The sequence below is a fragment of the Amphibalanus amphitrite genome, unplaced genomic scaffold (genome assembly GCF_019059575.1).
Source record: "Amphibalanus amphitrite isolate SeventyFive unplaced genomic scaffold, NRLGWU_Aamphi_draft 000052F_arrow, whole genome shotgun sequence".
In the NCBI taxonomy this organism is placed as follows: Eukaryota; Metazoa; Arthropoda; class Thecostraca; order Balanomorpha; family Balanidae; genus Amphibalanus; species Amphibalanus amphitrite.
Window position 1 is genome coordinate 792,013 of NW_024881548.1, and position 22,847 is coordinate 814,859.

At 47.8% G+C, this 22,847-nt stretch overlaps 3 protein-coding genes across 3 annotated transcripts; 1 reads left to right on the plus strand and 2 right to left on the minus strand.

Annotated features, from left to right (window-relative positions):
- The first annotated feature begins 2,324 nt into the window (after positions 1-2,324).
- LOC122377918 lies at positions 2,325-4,466 on the plus strand. The gene is made up of 4 exons (XM_043358519.1): positions 2,325-2,472; positions 2,719-2,827; positions 2,978-3,076; positions 3,684-4,466. Exons 1-4 carry the CDS (start codon positions 2,398-2,400, stop codon positions 3,788-3,790), a joined length of 390 nt encoding a protein of 129 aa, XP_043214454.1. The 5' UTR covers positions 2,325-2,397; the 3' UTR covers positions 3,791-4,466.
- Positions 4,467-7,105: 2,639 nt separating this feature from the next.
- On the minus strand, positions 7,106-8,706 carry LOC122377919 (heme-binding protein 1-like). Its single transcript, XM_043358520.1, has 2 exons — positions 8,189-8,706; positions 7,106-7,926 (listed from the first exon to the last, which is right to left on the minus strand). The coding sequence occupies exons 1-2, from the start codon at positions 8,372-8,374 to the stop codon at positions 7,480-7,482; spliced, it is 633 nt and encodes a 210-aa protein (XP_043214455.1). The 5' UTR covers positions 8,375-8,706; the 3' UTR covers positions 7,106-7,479.
- Positions 8,707-13,172: 4,466 nt separating this feature from the next.
- On the minus strand, positions 13,173-21,057 carry LOC122377920 (cytochrome P450 4C1-like). Its single transcript, XM_043358521.1, has 2 exons — positions 20,884-21,057; positions 13,173-15,790 (listed from the first exon to the last, which is right to left on the minus strand). Exon 2 carries the CDS (start codon positions 15,607-15,609, stop codon positions 14,056-14,058), a length of 1,554 nt encoding a protein of 517 aa, XP_043214456.1. The 5' UTR covers positions 15,610-15,790; positions 20,884-21,057; the 3' UTR covers positions 13,173-14,055.
- Positions 21,058-22,847: the final 1,790 nt, after the last annotated feature.

Consider the following 22,847-nt stretch of genomic DNA (forward strand, 5'->3'; position numbering starts at 1 on the left):
GCTGTCAGACTTTACAGATTGGCCGGATGGTTGCTGACGTCTGTTACCTGGCGCCGCGACGCAGCTGAGAAGTGGGGATGGGTGCGGTGCTGAGGGGGGGGGGGGAGGCGCTCCCAGAGGGGGGAGGGAGGGGGTTGAGAGGCGGCAGAGGGGAGCGGCAACCGTCTAAGTACGTGTGTATGATCTGCACCTGCCGCTCTGCGCCGCCGCGCACCTGTGTCAGCCGCCTCTGCCGCCGTACCTCCGCTTTCTCTGCTGAGTCAGGGCGTCGACACAGCTGCCGTCGTTGACGACGAGGCACCGGCGGCGTCACCATACGACCGTCACCAGACGTCATCGGCAGGCCCGCGCCCACTGTGTCGGCTACAGCAGAGGGAGGCGCCAGCTCGAGACGGAGGAGATACGGCAGCGGAGGGAAGCACACCAGCTCAGAAACACAGGAGACGCGCCATGGCCAATACCAGTCAACTCGGCAGTAAGTACACTCGGCAGTAAGTATGTAACTGGTCAGTGGTCACCGTCCGCTGACGGAGACCTCGAGGATCCTTTCTAGGAATTAACAATACGACGCAATTAATTGCGGCCTAGTGATGCATGATATCATTATGCTCAAGGACAGACAGTATCTTACTAGGGTTACCCGCGTGCTCCGCAACGCGAAGGGGGGATTTTTTGACCCGTGGGTATTGGGTTGGTCTGTGTCGATTTGGTTGGTGGATATCCATTTCATTCGATTGCTTTTTGACGGCCAAGCATTTTGTAAGAAAACAAAAAGATCATTGCATCGAGGTGCCCGTGTCGTATTATCATGCGTTCTACTTTAGAATGATTCGAAAACTGGCGTGAAGTCTTTTGAGGGCCATCAATGAATTTCGCTAAAAATGACAATGTAATGGTTTGGAACATTTACATTTTTAAGGATACTGTTGCTAATCATGCAAAAATGAAGAGTGAATATTGGACAGAATTGAATGCTCTATCCAATGGTACCATATTCAATTGCCAAAGGTATCAGGTTATGCAGCAAACCCCGTGTGATTAATAAAGTGGCACAAAATTGACAAACACCATTTTCTCCTGTGATTTGCACCACCTTGATTTGGATCCATCAGCTTTTCACAATTGTTATATGAGAGGCGGTACCTTTCTCTTGCAAATAGGCGTTGTTTCAACTCACTCCATTTAACGGTCACCTAAAAATAAAATTAATTCCAAAATCCCTCAAAAACCGCAATTTTTCAAATAAAAGTGCCCTCTCCGGTGCACGTGGCGCGTGCTATCCTCTGCATTGCACACCATTCAATAGCCCGTTCAATTCTGTACACGATGCTGTTTTCCCCGTGCCGGTCGGACCCATGGTCACCAAGATATTGCACGGGAACTGGACCCGTGTCGGCCAAAATTAGCCGTTTTCGCCCGATTTCGCACGCCGATTTATACATGTAAAGTCTATGACGCAAATTTGCACTTTTTGAGCACGCGCCACGCGCTCCCTATCAATCCGATCGAGCTGAGACCCCTCAAAGGCACGTCGCGCATCCTTGATCTATAAGTTGTGCAAATTTCAGGGCGCTAGGTGCAACGGCCTGGCCTGTAGTCCACGCAAAGCACGACCAAGTCGGGACCTCGGTAACGGACAGACGCACCCTCCTCAAATAGTAATATAGATATCGCTATCATTCAATGCATTATTTTTTGTATTGTTGAGCCGAAAATAGCCAACACCGCTAACTAAGAAGTGAACTATATATAAAAGCTGCACAGTTGTGAGTCTGTGACAATTGACAAACATGTTTGGTCTTTTTTTTAAGCACTACATAGAGCGCGGACTGAATAATACCTTTCTAAAGTTTGAACATCATTCTGGTCATGAACAGTCTCAATATCTCCATAGCTGTTCACCACATGTTATCATTGTTATTTATCAACCGAAAAAACGTCACGAGAGTTGCATGGCAGCTAAGCTGCAGAAACATTTTTTTACAAGGGATAGAGGCCGAGGTCCGGCCTATGAGCCTGGTATGCATCCAGCTCAGCACCGTGAAAATATGCACATTGCGCAAAGCGTATCAAGCTGTTAAGCTGGTTTTGGAGACCAAAAAATAACTAACGGTAATAAAGATGTATTTATCTATTGATGTCAAGCCAAGCCTGTTCATAAAATTTCGATGGATTAAACTCACTTTTTAGTAATGAACTTAGTTACATGTTTAGCTATACCTATTAGTGAATAAATAAAAAAGGAGTGCGGTTTAGCTGTTAACTATCGCAAGATGGTGCGGCTGTCTAAATTGGCAAAACATAACCCATTGCGGTCATTCACGATATGTGCGCCCTTTCTCAGTTCCTCGGCAGCTGAGTGCTCGGCTCGTGCTGCTGCTGCTGATATCCCTCTCTATGGTGCACCGGTGTGCCAGTACGTGTCCCGCCAACCACTGCAACAGTGGTGGCATCTGCTTCCGGATCAACCAGGCAAGGCTTCGTGTGACTGCAGTTTTTCTGGCGGGTCTGAAACAAAAAAAAAATGGTGACTGATTAATCATGCTTAGTGCTGCAGTAAAGTAACTGGCCTTTTACTGATACTGAAAAGCGAATAGAATAAATTAGAAAAGTAACTTCACTTTCGTGTGAAAAATGCATGCATAGTTATCATCGCACATTTTTCTCCAAGTGTTTCCGATGATCGCAGAGTCTCTGACGGGTTCTCTGGCTGCTCAGGTGATGCATTACGACGTGGCCAAGTGTTTCCGGATCGCGTGTCGCTCCTCTGCGATCACCGGCGTGTCGTCAGTGGTCCGAATGGAGGACGTCGGCGACTGCGGACAGTGTGAGTTCAGCTCCGACGAATAGAAATTAATTGTTCAAGAAAACAAAATATTTGAACTTAAAAGGTTTTACCTTATTTCTTATCAATGATTACAAAAATGATTCTAGCAATTTTTAAAAAGATGTTTCAACAAACCTCATCTTTCTAAAGGTTGCGAGTATAACGCCGATATCTACGCCGTGGATGAAGAAGTGTTCTTCGAGGACGACAACTGCACCAGGAGATGTGCGGGGCAGGACGTCTGGTCAGGTGAGGAGTTAGGACTGTTCTGCACGATACGTGTGACGTCTAATGCTGAGACGGGTTAATTATGTAGGACGAAATGTCAAGCGATTTTACATTGGAGCGAACAAAATAACTACTCGTATTACGAAGGCTCGCTGTGACGCTGCTGCTTTGGCTATACAGAGACAGAGATGGGCAGCCGCTGCTACCCTGAGCCAGGCAGGTTTTCCCCTCCTCTCTCATCCCAATAACTCTTTTGGTCGTAGAGATTATATAGGTAGCGATATCGTGTTCATTGGCCACTGCGCCATGCAAGTTGCAAGCAAGAAGAAAAAGGGGAACAAGATAAGTTGAGCGCACACAACTGGATAGAATATTTCTGGGGTCACTGCGTGTCCGATATTTCAATAACAAGAAACAGCGCAGCAGCTCTGCAATAATAGCTCTAAGCTCATTTGAAATAGGAGATTGGGATAAAACTTTTCGGTACCAATCAATGACATCACTTGCACGTAATTCGCGTTCGATGCTACTAAGTGCTACTAAGTATCGACAGTCCCATTCTTTATAATCTGACATCATCGCCGAATGTTCCCGTTTGTTCAGTAATTAACGAAAGCTGCGTTTTCAGGCTGCATTGACGGGAGCACCACTTCAGCGAGCACCACCACCAGCGAAGCCACGACTCCACCCAGCACCAGCACAGCCGGTAACCGCTCGGCCCGTCACCAGGGCTAGAGGACGCTCTGAAACCAGCGAGAGACCGCGGCAGCCTCCACTGGCGGCTCGTCAGGACACGTGGTTCGTCGGATGAGTTTCCGCCAGTCTGAGGAGGCCATATTCGGTAGCACGTCTGCGACGTACCACCCCTCGAACCACAGACATGACGGATTGTCTGTACGGAGCCACGCGGATCGGGGAAATGGCCGCCGCTGGGGCCTGGGGGTGGGGGCCTGGGGAGCCTTTGTGGGAGGGGGGGGGGGGGCAGCATTGTCACAAAGCCGACTATGATCCCTCTCAGCACACCGATGAGAGCCAGTTAGGTATGTCACCGAGAACATCCGTTCGTGTGGAGGCGTATTTAGTGGTGGGTGTAATGAGGCTGACGATGACGAGAAGGTGGGGTCAGGGTGATGGATTTATTGTCTTCTCTTGGTCCCAGCTTGTGACGACCGCGGGTGCTCGGCTGCGCAGGAGCTACAGGTATGCTTCTGGGAAACATTCACTGATGAGGTTTTGTGGTTAGATCATGATGGGATTGACCTCGGTTTGGTATTATGTAGCGTCGCTATTATCGATACAACGATGGAAGACAATTGTCGTCATCTTTAGATGCATGGCAAGTATGCATATGTTACCGGCACACCACAAATGCGACGTGAACAACAAAAAGTAAATGATCATAAATTGTGAAGATCATTTTATGCGTTTTGGAGCCATGAGGGACGCTAAATGATATTATGGGTACGATTCGGTGAAATTTATTTCCAGTCTAAAAAATAAGATTTGAAACATTTATTGCAACAAGTAGCACAAGCACATAGCTGGAAAACGATGAATACATCACAGTGCATTGTATTATGCTAGAATGTATCCGTGTTAAGTTGTTCACACGACGCAGACAGGGTTTACTATGTCAAAAATTTAACTTATGACGCAAAGGTTACTATAAAATCGACCTGATTTGTTAAAAATGAAACAAAGATCGAACTTCAGTTTTTTCTTTCAAAATTTGAGACTGACAACGGTGATTTCTTCTCAGATTACTTTAACGACTTAAAACGTAAGACTTATTTAAGTTTATGATGTTTTGTGCTGGATTGGAGACCTTACGTCTCTTTAGATTTTGATATGTTACGAGCAGACGAGAGGAAAACATGGTCCTCCTTAAATTCGTCAATTGGCATGGGGTTCAGTGTAGGCATATACATTGTGCAGTACCTATGCATATAGGATTTATCATTCCAATATTCAAGTTTTTATTATCAATTTACTTATTTAGGAGACAAAACTCGTCTGCGACCTGCGCAACTGATAAAACTATACGTGCAGATGACAAATTGTTCATAATGTCGTATGTACCCGTATTTGGCTCAGTAGTTTGTAGGCTTAGTTCAGCATCATGCAAAAGAAGTCATTGCAACGCAAAAATATCAAAACATGCTATCTTTAGGTAGGTAAGTCAAACTGAGTGGATCGATCTATAATGCTTTAGGTTCGGTCCTCCCTTGTTTACATTTGTTGCCTGTCAAGAGTATACGCTTCAGATCCATTCGTCAGCTTCATTTCATTCATCAATTTCAACTCGGAGCAAATACAATTCGAAGTTTGCAATCTAATTCTGAATTTCAAATGAAACGACATGTGGAAATCTTTTCGAAGGCTGTTCGAAACGGAAGTGAAAGCGCGAAGACCGCTGCAGTCTTCTCATTACCATCTCACGCACAGGCCGCGAATACAAAATGGAGACGGAGAACTTCATTGTCCTAGAAGGGCGCAGATCGAGCGAACAGTGGCGAGGAGACCCGGGGCTGCTCGGTGCCCACTCTCCTTCTCATTCATCCTGTAAGATCACTGCAGTACGAGGACTCGCACTCAAACATACGGTTCCAGGTTTGAATATAGAGCGAACTTGCAGTTAAAGACTATCGCTTTAATACCTCTGTTCAATATTGTCAGTTTATGGATGCATGCCCAAAACAGAGTCATCTATCTGGAATCCCTAACCGTAAAACCGAATGATTGCTGTACATACGCACACATATAAGGCAATCGACAAAAAATGAGTGACATTTCCAGCCACCCACGCAATGTAGCGAAGACGTTTTACTGAACGTTCTAAATTTATGCCTTGATGTACTGAGTACACCGAAATGCAGGCAATGTGCCACCCCTCCACGGCCGTTCAGGTCTACAAAATGTCATGGTTCAGCCAGAAGCGGTGAGGCTGGTCCTGCTATGTACCGAGTGGAAATCCCCCGGTTCACGGTCAGGCCAAGTGAGTTCGGTGTCCAGGTTAAGTAGCCACTAGCACTGTCATTCTATGGGAGAATGATTGTGCACTGTGCACTGGTCAGGGTCGCCTTAGTCATGATAAGTACAGATGCGCAGTTCGTGTTCTTGATTTATTGGGTAACTCTAAGCTCATTATCAGATTATCTGCATAACCTCAATCAAATAGCTGGTAGGCCAAACCGTGACTTTTCTTTGGAAAAGTTCCAGCATTAGGTATGTGGCTGATGTAATATGTAAACGTCACTTGTAGCTGTTTTGGAGTATTTGCAGTCTTATAACCAATTAAATTAGCAAAAAGAGTGTTTCAAGCCTAAGATATTTGAAGGGACCTTGCTCCATATATTTAGCAGTTGTTAGAAGATTGTTGTTTAATCAACCCCTAAAACCACACAACAGCTGCTGTCTCTTGAAGTCACCACTCGCGCTGGAGCGCCCGGATCATTAAGGCAGCTCAGCACAGAAGTTTTCACTGAACCATTTTGCACAGGCACTGACGTTACATGTCTGCATGGAATCGGCTGATGACGCGATGACCATCCGCCATAAGCCGTTCATCAGCTCCCGTGGACTATAATCATCACATCCGTGTACCTCATGACTTCTTGCCGCTGATTCTCAGCTCTAATCAGGCACCCGGGACGACTTCTGTTCTATGGCCTTCACGTCGGTGAAAAAGGCGCACCCATAACGCGGCTGGACAAACGAGGGACATGAGCACAAGACAAGGTTTAATGAGTATTGGAACCGGTCTTACACCTTTACAGGTTGTAATCAGGCCACCAAGACGAGGACTTCGGCGCGACATAGCTGCGGCTTTTATCCGTCCTGTTTCTTTAGACGTTCTTCGAAGCTCATACCGCAAGACGCAGCGCTATGCGCTTCTGGAATTTACTGCTTACATCGTGTGACTTGCAACTCCTTGAAGTTATTAACTTTTACGGGTGTCAACCAAATGCAGGCGGTATGAAGGACAAAACGGAGACGACATGATGTGAAATGTCTTCGCTCTTCGCTCCAGCACCGTGGATTTGCTCTAGATACGATGTAAACGGCAGCTAGAAGAAAGAAATGTGTATTTGAACAGCTTTGTTGCTGTGAAGATAGGGGAGTTCAAACAAATGTCTAGAACACGTTGATTTATAAAAACAAAATTATAGGTAAGGATAGGTAGATAAACAGACATCCGCTCAGTTTACGCCAAATAAAATGAAGGATTACCAAAACCATAATCATATATCTGGTCATTTTCGGCAATGTCCGATCGTTTATAACGACACAACATCTAAGGACAGCATCTTACGGTGTCCGACGTCAACAACCTGTGACATCATCAGCCTTTGATGACGCCATCAGTGACTGGCAGCCGGGACACACTGGGAGTGCCGCCGTCCGCGGCTGGTAGTGGCGCGCGCTCAGGCCTTGATGAGCCAGATCTCGTTGCGGCGCCCCTCGCGCTGGGCCGGGTCGGAGAACATGGCCGAGATGACGGTGCTCTGGAAGGCGCGCTCGGCCTCGGTGAGGTGACGCTGCAGCGTGCCAGCCTGCTCGGCCCAGTCCTTGCGCTGTGCCACGCCGCCGAAGCGGCGCACGTAGACGGCCGTCTGCGGCACGGCCACCAGACGGATGTTATCCGTCAGCGGCGCCGGGAGGCTGGCCTGGTGGGAGGCCGGCAGCGGCGCGCACATGGCCGCACCTCCGCCGGCGCGGCGCTGCATCATCACCGGGATGGTGAGCTGCATCAGCTCGCCGGCGGCGTTCTCACCCTGCATGTACATGGCCAGCTCGAGGAAGTCCATCATGTGGTCTCCCTCGGACTTCACCTCGATGCACACCCAGTTCCAGGCCGGGTAGATGCGCTCCTGGGGAGAGATGTCAGCGATCGTGAGCAGCGGAGCGACGGGATCAGTGTCATTAGTGTACCGGCACATGACAGGTAGCTGTTGGTAGCATGGAGGGTGTGTCGACCGTGATGGCTGACTTATCACACAGCCATGAGCCAAAGGTGTATGAACATTCTTAACTTCAGTTAAACGCAATGCAAGTGCTGAGTTGGAAGCAAGTTACGAAATAAACAGTAAGCAAGTTACACAGAAAATTGTAACATATTCTACAGCATCTTACCTCAAATTTGTCGTTCTTCTCGACCAGGGTGTATGAGACCTCCTCGCGTGCCGGGGGCTTGGCGCCGCCAGGGGTGCCAAAGTTCTTCTTGAAGAACTCGGCCAGCCGGGGCGGCATCTTGGAGAGGTCCCCTGGCTTGGCCAGGGCCCCACAGACCACCAGCAGGAGAACGGGCAGCAGCTTCATGACTGGGAGGGTGAATGAAGTCGGAGTTCATAGCAAAAAACATACATATACATACATCAGTACATTTACATAGGCTTGTTGATTTTTGGGCTTAGTGTAGGGCAAGTCGGTTTAACTTATCCTTAGCAGGCGAGGACGTTGAGAAGCACTTGGTGAATCCTCAGCACTAAAGTGAAACAATACCATCGAAACGATTGCGTCGATACGATCTTGGAGCTTATGTACTGCATACAGAGCATGAGCACGGCACAGCCATAAATTATTCTGGGCACATTACGAAAGCGGACATCCAATGAGAAATAATCTCTCTCTGCTTCACTGAAAACCGACAAGCAGGCACATGATCATTGCTCACGCAGTCACAACTTTACAAGCCATGGTCCTTCGAACATTAATTTTTAGCACGATGCTATATGAAAAAACTCGACATATGCACCTTGCATATCTTGAGCAACTTTGCAAACAAGTTTTGGAATTGCCTACAGCAGGACGTCGGACAGGACGCCACAATGTCCGACAGCCAGCACCGCTGGAACTCACCTGACACGTCCGGTACAACTTCTGCCCGACACTGAACAGGAGCCGATTTATAAAGGAGGGCGCACCGGAAGAGTGAGACGGTGGTCTCCTTCACAGCCGAATGCCTGCACAATGTCTAAAAAGGTGTAGAATAATTGGATGAATTGCGAATGAATTGTGCTTCCGAGTGATTGCGTTTGCCGGGTCACTGAAGTAAAGATCCTGATTGCTAAGCGATATCTGGGGTATTTTGTACAGTTACACTCATAACGCTGGCCATTATATCGGGTGAGCTATATGAGTGGAAATTCATGCTTTTTTGTAACTGTTAACAATCATTATATAAAGCTGTACTCATCGTAACTTATGAGGGTGATCAAATCAATCACCAACTTTAGCGACAATGCCTGTTTTCGTTAGCTTTGTGTTCGCCAAGTTCATGATACTGCCACTTGCCAGTGTCCGATCAGTCGTGCGGTATTTGATAAGCAATATTTAGCACCCCACTCTTCCATGTCAAAGCCGTCAACCTTGATCTTAATTGCGTCTTCTCTCGTGACATTCGCCCACAATAAGGTGATTATCTGTAATGACTAATGAGCATCGTCCATTACTTAACAGCAGGTAGGGAATTTCTATTTACAGGCAGGCAAGAAAAATTAACGTAAGAAGATAGTTAAGTAAATCCATTGCCGTGAGTTTCCCTTCCTTCCAACGAAGAAAAAACTAGCACCGTCCCACCCAGTCCCAGGTATTGATGTATTGATAGCTATTATCCATCATTGCTGTGGTAAAGACAATCCATGGATTGTCCATGGATGGCCTTGAGTAGACAGGACCTGAGGGTAAGTACACCTTCCACAGTTGCATCGAGCATAATTTATTGATTATTATTCCGTCGGTGCTGTCAACAGTCCGTCAGCATCGAGCCGATTTGTCGGGGAATTTTACAGACTCGATAATGAACTATAGCCGCACAATGGTATTTTTCATGTCCGGCCTGTATCCAAATATAGAATAATCTACTGTCAGACGCTATAAATGTTGGGTGCAAATCAAGTGCAACTCACTATCAGTTGGTTCAAGTTTAAAACTTAGGTATTTGTGTTACTTGAATGCCGTACTACATATTTCAAGTAGAGCGCTATTCTAGTCCCACCAAGGAAAATCTGTTCCGTCATTAGAATACCTCCTTGGGGTCGGGCACGGCTGCACGTGCGTAAATATAAGCTTATAAACCTAGAATATAGAATGATCGGATATCTACGTGATTATCCTCTCACTTACAACTTCATTACCCGCCTTAATCACTAAAGTTGCATCACTAAAAAAGTACCAACCCGACGCGTGTAGTTGGTCTTCTCAAGAGACTTCTGAAATCATGCGCTTACTAGCCGTAACTACGAACGCCACGCACGGATGTTGCGTACACGGCTGGGCCTTCTTTGCGCCACCTGACCTTGAGAACCGGCTTTAGATTAGGGAGCACTGTACGTACATGTTGCATATGGTTCATGCCACTCCTGTTCATTTAGACGCAAATTCATCAGTACTTGAAGTCCTGTTCATAGCCAACACTTTTCCAGACCGCCTCTTCCCTAAAAAGGGCAAGAAAGGGGCACCAGCCGCCTCGAGAGCCGCTTTCTACGTGATGCGTATCTCCAATACTGCATCACAAGTGCAGAACACTCCCTTATCTCTGGTAATAAGTTGTTATCCCATTCTTTATCAATAATGGGTTTTTCGTCTTTTTTATCAATAATGTGTATTTCGTCTTTTAAGCCTAAGAACGCAGCACATGGATGACAAAGTACGTGATTCATTTATGAATACATTAAAATGTTCTGTGCTGGTGATTCTGCTTCATTTAACAACGAATGCCTTGAAGCTCAGCGTGATTGAAAATGTAGTTCGTTCGTTATGATATACCTAAATCAGAGTAAGCTAAATATCCTCTTTTTTGTTTATGCGGACGATAAAATATTTCCGATGCATTTTTATGTCACTACTGTTTTATTTGCATTTTAATTATTGATATTTTTTGTTATGCTATAAATGTTGCTTAGTTGTTTGCTTAGTTCATCTATGGGATCGATCTCATTTTTTTTTTCAGGTGCTATCTGTTAACTCGCGCCCCGTAGGGCTACCGGCGGACCCTACCACCCGTAAGGGGGGCGTTTCGGCCCCCCCCCTAAGATCTCAGAAAGTTACCGGCCGATTTTCAAAATTCAAACGGCGTTCGATAGCCCCACCCGGGAACTACCTTGTGACCAAATTTCATTGACCTAGGTCAAACCGATGACGTTACAAGTCAGGTCAAAGGTCAGATTTTCACCGTTCACAGGCATTTCAAGAAATGTGTTGTGAAATCGAGTTAATTGGTAATTTATTGAAAACCATCGATCGTACATTGTTCGTCAAACACATAATTTGCTATCTCAGGTCACTGATACCAGGTCAGGTCACAGCGAGGTCAGGTCACCGGGGCTCACAATATGAAAGTGTCGTGTGATACATGTTTTATGGTCCATTTTACATGACAAATGCGATTATGTGGGTTAGGCAGTCTTTGGGGCCAGCCTAGGTCACGTTTTGGTGAAGGTCAGGTCAAGGTCAGGTCAAATTAGGTCAAATTTTAAAGTTGATATTTTTGCATAAAATGGGTATCGATTCGATGCAGCTCGTCACGGGGAGTCTAATGGTGGTCTTTGTTCTGCTCTACAAGGTCTAGAATTGCCAAAAATTGAGTTTGAAAATTTGACGTCATCATTTTTGAACAATTTTTCACTATAATTTGGCCAAAAAACGAGGTATCGATCTGAAATTTGGTATGTAGATAGAAGACGGTAGGTACTATCACATATATTCCGTTTTTTTTCGAAACTCAAAAAACTTTGTGGATTTTTTGGCTAATATATAGAAAAAAATGCTTTTTTGATTTTTGGGGGCCAAAACTCAAAAATTTCAAAAATCCGAGATAGCAGTTTTGTAGCCCTGTTAATTCTACACCTTTTATGTCATGATCATTTTTCTGTATCTTCAAAGCTCGGGCCTGACAGGTCTTCTCGCGAAGGTCTTTTTTCGGTCGAAAATGACAGAACATGACGTCATTCTGACGTCATTTGTGTCCAACCTATCATAGCCTTTGGAAATTCTATTTGTCACAATGTGTAAAATTAATGCCCGGAGGGGTTCTGAAAATTTGGTGGCGATATCTTCAGCCGTTTAGGAGATATCGACCTAAAAGGACGGGGGGGGGGGCCGTTTCGGCCCCCCTACGGGGCGCGGGTGGAGGTTCGCTATCACTTGTTTTGGCTGCCGGGGCCTGTGTCTCTCATGACCCGACGATGGTCCGGGGGTGAAGCTTCCCAGCCGCTACGTGCTGCATCGGGATAGATTCAGTTTTCAGCGCCACACACAGTGCCTCGGTTCTGCGGTGACCTGGTAGCTCGTCAGACTCGTCATGTGATTGTGGTGCTGATGAAGGAAGGGGAACCGTGGCGTGCGTTGAGGAACCGTTTCTATGAGTCAGTTATGTTTCCTGATATCTCCAGCAAACTATAGTTTGCTCTATTTTCAAGTTACTCAAACTATAGTTTTGCTCTATCTCAATATATTGAGATAGCAGCTACATTAGAATCGACCCGAGACGGTTAGGGCAATCCGCAACGCAAGTCTGTTTTTTTTTTTAATTCTTGTTCTTGCTAATGTCTTTACAAAATAAGATAATGATTTATTCATTTTTGGCGTTCTGTTTGAAATATTAGACTGGTTTATGACACTCTCCAGTTGCTTCATCTTGACCATGCCATACGCAACCGCGCAGCTCATGACATCAGTCGCGAATTTCGTGGATCGGCAGATTGCTGTTTGTGCTCGGTCACGGTTTATTTCGGCATCTGGCCGGGACCCGGTACTCCAGTTAGCGACCTTGGAGTCATCCCGGCCCCGTGACCGTCACGAGCCGAGCCGTGCCCACTGCTCAGACCGGCCCGAGCGGGTCGGCGGCCACCCGCAGACAGACAGACCAAGCCTCGGCGCGCGCCGCGAGCCTCCCACCGGTTCCGCCAGTTCGTCGAGCGGTGAGGCAAGCGACGCATCGCACCGAGGCGGCCCGGGCAAACCTGCTGCCAGAAACGCTGCAATGGGAAAACCGGATCCTGCTGAAATCGATAGTGTAGGGCCTAGTCTGCTCGGCTAAAACGGCGGCGACTTGGTAGACTTCTGACCTGGATAAGAATAGAGCAACACGTAGGCGGCTCTTTTTAAATACACCGGCTCAACGTGGCGTTTATTAAAAACACAACCTTCTAAAGGCTCATACATATTTCACAAGGATATAACACATGTCGGACAGGATGACACGTTGTACAGAATCCATGGACAGTTGTACCTTTCGACCTACTAATCTTATAACACTAAGATGCCAAGTTGTTTCAGGCCTAGGCGAAGACTAAGAAAAGCCTGAACAATAACAATGTGAACGTACAATAATATACACTCAGCTGAACGATTGACATCTCACTGACCACCCGCAAGATCGCTATTGGTACACCGAGCAACTCGGGATAAGCAAGCATGCGTAATAGGTGTAGTGTGAAAAGCCGATTAGCGGTAGACAGAAGTCACGGCAGAGAGCACTGAACAATGAACATGGTACCGACTACGAGTCACTGCTGCCAGTCATGCTAGATAAGCAGCACACGCACCAGTCCGTTCACTAGCGCAAGTGGTTTGATGTTATTTCTGGCCGCTGCACTTGTCCATGACACTCGTACCGAAAAGGTTAATGATGTATATGAAGCCATCACATGAGCCATCTCCACAGCCAAACCCCACACCCGTAAAGCCACAACTTATTCACTCTGGAGACTTCATCACAATGCCACCGAAGCGAAACACGCTTTGACTCAATATAAGTCTTCAACTGACCCTATCAAGTTGAGTTGTCGAGCGCAAAATCAGCTATCATCACTGATTCAGCGGACATTCCCTGTCATTGCGGAAGCTCCCACCTTGCTCGACTTTGTCTAAATCTAGACCATGCACTTTGCAAAGCATCCGGTTTAATGATATCATACACCGGAGTGCGTCACCGCTGACGTTTGGGCAGCCAAGCAGCTTGTGCTCTAACCGGATGCATAGTGCGGCGCGCGTCTCTCTCAACCGGAACGGATCATCTCCGCCTTTCGCGTCTTGGGCACGAACTTGATGTTGAGCGGCCCGTGCTTCTGGATGGTGAGGCTCATCTCGAAGACGAGATCCTCATATTTCTCGTTGGTCTCCACCCAGAACTTGCGCAGGATGGCGGCCACCATGATCTTGACCTCCAGCATGGCGAAGCGCTGGCCGATGCAGTTTCGCAGCCCTGCTGAGAAGGGGACGTAGCTGTAGGGGTGTCGGCCCTTCATCGCCTCCGGCAGGAAGCGGTCAGGGTCGTAGCGGTCCGGCTCCGGCCAGTGGTTGGGGTCGCGGTGGATCATGTATGGGAAGATGAGAATGTCGATGCCCGGCGGGATCTCGTACTCGCGGATCTGTGCCGTCTCGTACGTCCTCCGACTGAAGAGCGTCACAGGAGGGAACAGACGCATCGACTCTTTGATGGCGCACTCGAGGTACTTCAGGTTGCCGATGTCCTCGCGAGACGGCGCACGGTCATCACCGGCAAACACCTCGTCGAGCTCGCGCTCAATCTTGCGCTGAACGTCTGGAGAGCGGGCGATGTTGTACAGTGCCCAGTTGATGCACGAAGTAGTTGTGTCGTGGCCCTCGAACATGAACGTGTCCACCTCTTCGCGGATATCTTCGTCGCTCATGACGGCGCCATCCTGCGCTGTCATGATGAGAAGATCGAGGAAAGCCAGGCGTCTCTTCGTCACGGGCATGTCCTCGATGCAGAAGCCGCTGTCACCGAGGTGGCCCTCCTCCAGGAGTTCTTGGCGTCGTTTGGCGATCACCGAGCGCGAGAATCCGTGCAGGATGGCCAGTGTGTCCTTCTGGTGCTGCTCCTTGCCGAGCATGCGGAACACAAACGGAATGCGGAGCCACGGCCGGATGGACTTTTGCTGCACGATGTTGCCCATCTCGATGACGGCTCGTCGGTAGGCGTCCTCACGCGCGCCGAGCTCCACACCCATGGCAGTGTGGCAGATGGCGTCCAGCGTCGTGTCGCCCACCAGAGGCCACACGTTCACGGTGGACGAGCGCTGCACGCGCTCCTGCAGGGTGCGAACCAGCGCCTGACTGTGCTGCTGGAAGATGGGCAGGAACTGGTCCAGAATCGAGAAGTGGAAGGTCGGCGTCAGCAGCTTGCGGTGCTTGTGCCAGTGCTCTCCAGAACCGGTCAGTAGACCCTCGCCGAACCACGGGCGCAGGGAGTCGTAGTCGAGGCCCTTGTTGAGGAACTTCTTGCTGTTCATCACTGGTTCGACGTACTCGGCCGTCGAGACCAGTACGTAGTGGAACCAGAGCACGTAGCCGTAACAGATGCCTGGGAAGTACTCGACCCACATGCGCATGGTGGGGATGAGCGTGGTCAGGGAAGTGGGAAGATCCAGAAGGTTCCCAATGAGGGGCCGAGTCCTTCTCGGCATGCATTTCAGTACCGGATTGTCACAGAACTTGAAGCTCAGTGCAAACAGAACAGCGGCCGTGACCAGTAGTCCTTTGATGCACGAGAACATCATAGGTGTTATGACGAGTCCGAGGATCTCCATCGTTTCGATGTTAGGTGATGTCACGAGGAGAGAATGTTAGCATCCAGGTTGGCCACAGGCCGTCGATTCTCCGCGGTATCACTTGGGCTATCCAGCACTCCTGGCTGATGCAGCGTGAGACTAAGGCCACCAACGGGCGATGGAATCTCGAGGCTGTGCGTCGCTCCTTGGAAATTATCTCCTGCAAGAAGAAAAACGGTGTCAGCGTTATAGTAATGCTGATGAACAACTGAGAACATTAATGATCTGCTGACTGTAAATGATAGAAAGCTGAGTCAGCACAGGACTTGCGATAGCTCGCCAAAGATTTCGTACTTGTGAGCGATCCTTGAAGGTCTAAGAGCAAAACTAATGATAAGAGATAAGTAGAACAATAAGGGTCAATTGTCGCATAAACTTTACTGCTTATTTTTGCTTATATAATTATATGTAAAAAGTATTCACGCTGCTTGATTAACTTCACAGCGAGACGGTTAGTGAGGCGCTACACAGAACATTGAACGTCTACAAATTGATTGATTGGTGAGCGATTGTCTTTAAAAGACACTAGAAGTAAAGCGACGAACCGGTTTATGCAGCCCTACTCCTAGGTCAGCATAGATAGAAGAGAAGGACATTGATGTCAATCAATGCAATCATTTGCAGACGCTTGCTCCATCGATGACAACGTATTAACTATTGAGGACTGCACACGCAAGCCCTCGTGCAGCCGAGTACCCAGTAATGCGTATCTGACCTCGCTCAATGGGGAACATTTTACAACTCGTTATTTTATTACCCGGGTGCGAATGCAAGCACGCTAGCAGGTATAGTCTGTCTCACTACAGACTACATGCTCCGCGACTGATGCAGATGGGCGTCAGAAACGCAGCCGCGCAGACCGCTCCTCGAGAGCAGCAATTGATCACCATTGGCGGCTGTATCTATGTGGTGGCTGGTGTTTAGCTCCCTCGTCCAGGACAACAAAACCAATCCACTGCTAAATTTTGCTGGCTTTGATGTCCACAGAAACACCACCTTGCAGCTGGCTCTCGGTGTGGAGCCACTGAGCTGGACGCAAATTTATCTGCAGTTCCGAGTAAAGTCTAACCGTGACCTGAGCTCGCTCATCGGCTGCACCGTGCGGCGCACGACAAGGTCAGGACGCATGCTGGCGCCGGAAGGTCACCGCCCGCGCCGCCGAGCGGGTCACATGCACGCTTCACCAGGCGCCTCACGCACTCCAAGGGTGTCGTCACCGCCTGCTGTGACCTTGGGTCGGGCGCGAACGCCTAAGTCGCCTGATGTAAGTTTAGCGGAATCCTCAGTGGCCGCTGGCCGCTGGCCTCAGTGGTCTTACAGAAATCAGCTTTGAATAAGCATTCTCCAAGGTGTGCCCCCCCCCCCCACACACACACTGCAGCACTATACCGATGCAAGCATTCCTTGAGCTCAATTGATGAGTCGTTCGTCTATGTAGCTGCAGCCATAAAAAACATGTCGGAAAAAGAACTCAAAATGCATCCAAACGACGGCTTAACTTCAGCTGCACCTTCGGATCGCCCCTGAGGATCGCACCTCAGGAAACGGCAGAGCCGGGCTGAGTCGCCCTGTACTGAGAGCCGGGCTGAGTCGCCCTGCATATGTTATGCGTTAAGTGCGTCTGCAGCCGATTTGGGCATACATCAGGCTGCACGAACTTGGGTGGGACGCTGCCCGTGTCCGCGGCCACTTGGATATGCAAACCCTTCCGCTTATACGGCGAGCCGAGACACGTGAGCTGACCAGCGGTGTCTCCGGTCCCTGATGGATCGATTGGAGGTTCAGCAGTCCGCAGCCGCCGTCGGATGCCGCGCATACTGATGAGTCCGGCCATGTGTTACCCATTGACAACATTGACACCTGAGTGTCGGCTATGGTGCGCCATACTTTATGTAGATGGTTGCCTGTTGCATAACCTCGTACATTGCTGCAGGTCATCGCTAGGGCGCAAAGGAATAGTCGTGCTCATGAGGCGATAGGTAATTTAGGAACTGCAGGAACAGGGAACGGTCACAAAATATTTAACTTAGAAATCTGGCATGTGCGCCGGGAATGCCGAGCATAGGTTTTTAAAAGTGTCCAAGACCCAAGTTATTCATGGAACGTTATTTCCTTAACAACCAACAGCAAGGGTAGCTTGTCAAACATATGCTATTAACTCTTTCAACAGCCCCAGACACAAACAACCACTTGAACGACCGTAATGACCAAATGGCGGCATTAAAAGCGTGCAATTTTTGTGCAACACCACATCCCGTCTTCTTTCAGACATCGCTCATGAATTCTACGACATTGCGAGAGTCATAAAATGAGTTCAGAGGCAGCAGATGGTGAAGAGAGGAATGGAAATGCATTAGGATAATCAGGAGAAGCGTGAACGGTATGACATTTATGAGAGATAACCACTTTTATACGAACGAGGAGCTCACAAATGCAAATGATCGTCAGATCGAAAAGCGCTTGCTCCCATTTACAACTCTGTTCGTCAATAGCGTAGCGTAGTTAAAAAATTTACAGTGATTGGCGTGGCTAACTGAAACACCCTCAAATCACCGATAGCTTTTCCTTTTCACGGGCCCTTTATAGCACAGGAATCCTTCACAGTTCCAGCGTCATTCCAGCACTTTTCATGCTTCTTCATGCCTGTTTGGTTTCCGCGCTTCATTCTCACGAGCCCACGAGGATGGCATTGAGTCAGTCCGTGCAGACTCACCCAGCCGTGGACCGCAACGGTGCGCTGCTCACAACCCACCGCAATCCCATCTGGGCCAGCGGCATTCTACAATCCGCACGGCACGCGAACGCAGGATTTGTACTGATGGTGAAACACCTCAGCCGCCCCTCCCTCTCCTATTCTCAGCTGACCGGGGCTGGAACCGGTGGGCGACCCGGCCTTAGAACCTGAGCGGGGGCTCTAACTGAGTTCACAGATCCACCCACCCACGAATTCTTTGGATGCTGAGAAAATCCTTCGACATTCGTTGCACAAATGGCGTGCCACGAAGCCCACATCGTGGCCGATGCGGATCACTGTGGTTATTTGGGACTGACCACAAAAATCACTTAGTTTTATCTGCGATGTGCCTACGATCTACGATAACGGTACGATGGGAACACGCTGGTCGTTACATCAGTTGTTAACTGGTTAGGCAATAGAGTTCATGCTTAGTGGCGATGGCCTAGTAAAATTTTCCTTAACCAACATTGTCTGGCCCAAAAACAAGGCCAGAATCGTGTCGAACTCCAAGGTACATTACGGCTTATTACAAAACCGTCTTAGTTCCAAGGGCAGTCAGGTGTTATTTCGGCATTTCAACTGTGCCGATTGCCATCATATAGGGAGCCACCGCGATAGTCACACCTAAGAACGGTGACAATGGATAAGTGGGAAAAGGAACGTGGACCAGAAAGTTATCCATCGCCACGGTTAGATGAAAATGGGTTGTATTGCCTACCTTGAATAGATGTAAGTACTGTGAAGTTTAAAGGGTCTCTTGCAAGATCAATCACTTTCGTTTTCATTCACATTATGATTATATTCAAGGCTAAAACAAACAGCTGAGCTCATACGAGATTGGCGAAGAGAGATCTAAGAAGCTATGCTACAATATAGTTTTTCAGTCGTCATCGTGTAAAGATAATTCACTGCGTTCGACCAGTGCCCATGGGTCATGGCCCAGCTGAATTGAGTGCAGAAGACAAACCAGTTGGGCGCGGACCTCGCGGATGCACAGAACCCTTTACCCACGCGGTCGGCTATGGCGGCAACCGCCGCGCCGCCGCCAGCGGGACCATCAGTTGTCTAACCAGCAGAACACCGAACTGACTGACGTCTGCCATTAAACATGGAACTATAGCCTGCATACCATGAAGTGCGACCGCTGTCCTTGATTGAACTGCAACCGGCGGCGGCGGGAGCTCACTCGCATGGCGACATCATTGCAGCTCGCCGGAGAGCATGCAATCCAACTTTCCAATTAATCGCAAGGTCTCGGACCGATGATATTGGTTATCATGGTGTAGATGTACTCATCTACTTGGTAGATAATGCTAGGGCATGTCCGATAGCAGACTATCTGAGCGTTTGTGTAACAGGCTTTATTGTAGCCTATAGGTACTGCGCCATATCTAGCACATTGCACTATCGAGAGACGAGAACCATAATAAGTGACAATAACTAACAGACAGAATAGAAATAATAGACAGCGCAAGTCGTAGTACGGGGACCCGCAGTTGCTACTGTACACGAACCGCAACTCTAGCCGTCTGTCCTGCCCAGTAACAACCGATAACATTGATAGCGACTGCCAGTCCCTGTACAAGAGCAGCTGAAGTTTTCTGTGAGTGCCCTCCGACAGCTTATCGTTGTTCCCTGTGAGGGTGCTGGGACAATTTACTCAGGGTCGCTGACGCTGTACAGTAGCAACTGCGGGTCCCCGTACCATCAATAAATGTACTCGTACAACGTGAGCACCCGAAATCTTTAGAAAAAAAAAATGTTCAATTATTTCAAATAATGTTTCACAAATGGTCACAAATGGCTTTAGGTAAATGTATAATTTTTTCATCAATAAATGCATTGCACCTAAAAGTGTCACGAGCAACTGCAGAGTACAGAACACAGCAGTGGCGTTAAATGCCTTACGATACTGCTACATATTCGAGCGTGTGCCATAGACCATGAAGGCCTGAATAGCCAGCACGACCGGCCTCGAGCTCGGCAGCGCGGCACCGGTTAGAAACATAAACACCCACTTCTGTAGGCATCTGTTCGGGTACAAACATACTGCAGATCTCCACTAGGCCAGCATTTAGGGGCACGTATTGCATGCGTCAGGAATTCAAGGCTGAACAGGAGTCGAGAGCCTGCTGCTGAAGGATCATGTTGATGTTTGGAAATCGTCTAATGTGAGCCAAACTGATCACGGCGTTTGCTGTTACACCAAACTGAAGACTGTCTTATATTACTATTCTATTTTGTCTAACTATTAGAGCACCGGACCGAGTGCCGATGTCCTCAACTATAGGATCATTAAGGACGCATTTAAAGTCCCAGACCATGAGTTATATGGACCGCGTAACGTATCGTTTATATATTCACCGCACTGGGGACTGCCGTCAACGCCAGCCGCTATGTCAACTCCATAGTTGGCTGGGTGGTTACGGGTTAAGCACCGCCCATGGCTTGTTGATAATGAATGAAACACGCCTGTTTCGGTTAGTTCTCTGACTGGTTCTACTCTGATATCTCACCGAGCAGGTCTGTTGGCGGGTCCGCTCTCCGGGACTGCCCGTCACACACCGGCCGGTCCACTCTCTCTCCGCTGTACGGGCGCTCCGTCCGTCCGCGTCCGTCGGTCGCTCCGAACAGTGCAGCTGACCGCGCTCGGTACACCACTCGACTGACGACCGGTCACTGGCCGCCCCCTGTTATAGCCGCGCCTGTGACGTGGCACACCCCCACCCCTCCCTCCATCGGCCATCCGCAGCCAGATACGGTCCCCGCCCGGCACACACATGACTCTTTTCAAAGCCATATGTATTTTCTGTCTGATAAAATCATTATATACTCAAATATAATGATTTATAATATAAACAAATAAATATAATGATTTAATTATATAGATATAATTATAATAGATATCCTGAGGGCATCGAACTTGTACTTCGAATTTTTCAGGTCAAAGCTAGGTCGTCTTAGGCCATAGAAATTTTATGTCGTACATCGGCCACGTGACACATGTTTAACGATCCATTTTGGCCATTGGGTAGGGTGGGGCAAAGCGCCTACCCTAACTTCCCAGCCTCAGTATCTCCTTATCTTACAAATTTGAAGAACAACTATAAGTAGCTGATCTGGTAGCTCATTACCTTAGCTTTCTTCGAATAACACATCAGAAACGTATGGCATGCACGGTTTTTGAGATATGCCGTCCGATTTGAGAGGATTTGGGGCATAACGCCCCGTCCTGAACGTTTCATTACAATTTGGATACTCTGGCAAAATAATGTAACATTCATCCATGCCTCATTTACTCGACAGGTTGCATTATTAAAAACATCTTAAACACTGCTGTCGCCACCCCAGTCCTTATTCAGTCAACGCCTCTCAGTGCCTTTAGGAGCAGAGATCAAATCCTGCAAATAAATCGTTCTAGACGAATTCCTAACCAGCAAATTGCATATTTAATAAGAATCCTTAGCATTAGAAACGTATCCCGCCAATCACTTTGAGCCCAAAATGCTCGCAGTTGTCCGTACTGTATAACTCCCGTTGGTCCATGATGGGCGCTTTGCCCCACACCAAAGTGGGCGTATTATCCCAACAGCACATTCAAAACAAAATTTACCTTCATGAAGCCTGTCACAATTGTGTTGCAAACAAATAAATGCTCCAAGCATGGCTTAAATCTGCAGGTTCGAAATAGCAAACTTGTAGTGCCTTCTTCAATCTCTATCAGACAAAGTTTTAGCACTAAGAATGCATGTAATTCCTAAAAAAAGTCAGACTATACCAATCTACATTTTACCTCCAGAAAACCCCACTTGTGGAAAAAAGGGAGTACAAGCAGATTCCTGCGTGCTCTTGAAAATGGCTATCAATGCTTCTCCGAATAGTAGAGCATTTCACAAAAAAGAGGGGTGGGCCTTTACCCGCCCCCACCCTACCCTATATTTCGACATCAGTGACGTCTGTGTCATCTGAGGCCATTTTCAGCTAAATATAATGCAGGTCAGGTCACTTTCAGTCCCAAAAAGTCAAATTTCGAAATTGAATTTTTTCCACAAAAAGGTATCTATGTATCAGATGCAGCTTAAGCTCAGGAGCACAATAGCGCTATTTTTAGTGCACTATGTCAAAACGTACTGAAAATTTAGTTTGAAGCATTGATAATTGTGAAAAATTGACTAAGGCAAAATGTAAGAGCCAATAACTTGGTCTTTTTTAACCCGCGAGTTGCTGGGGGGGGCGTTAAACGCCCCCACTTTTTTCGCCGGGCCATAGCATAAAAACGGCGCGCCGCAGGCGCGCCAAAATTTGCGTACCTGTAGGGAATTGATTGAAGTTTATTGTGACAAAGTTTCAAAAAAATCGGTCGGAAAATTTTTGAGATATCGAGGTTTTAGTGACGTCATGATTTCTGAGTTTTCGACCAAAAACGGCATATGTTCAAAAAATCATATAAAATCACAGAATAGACATACAGACATGCCGT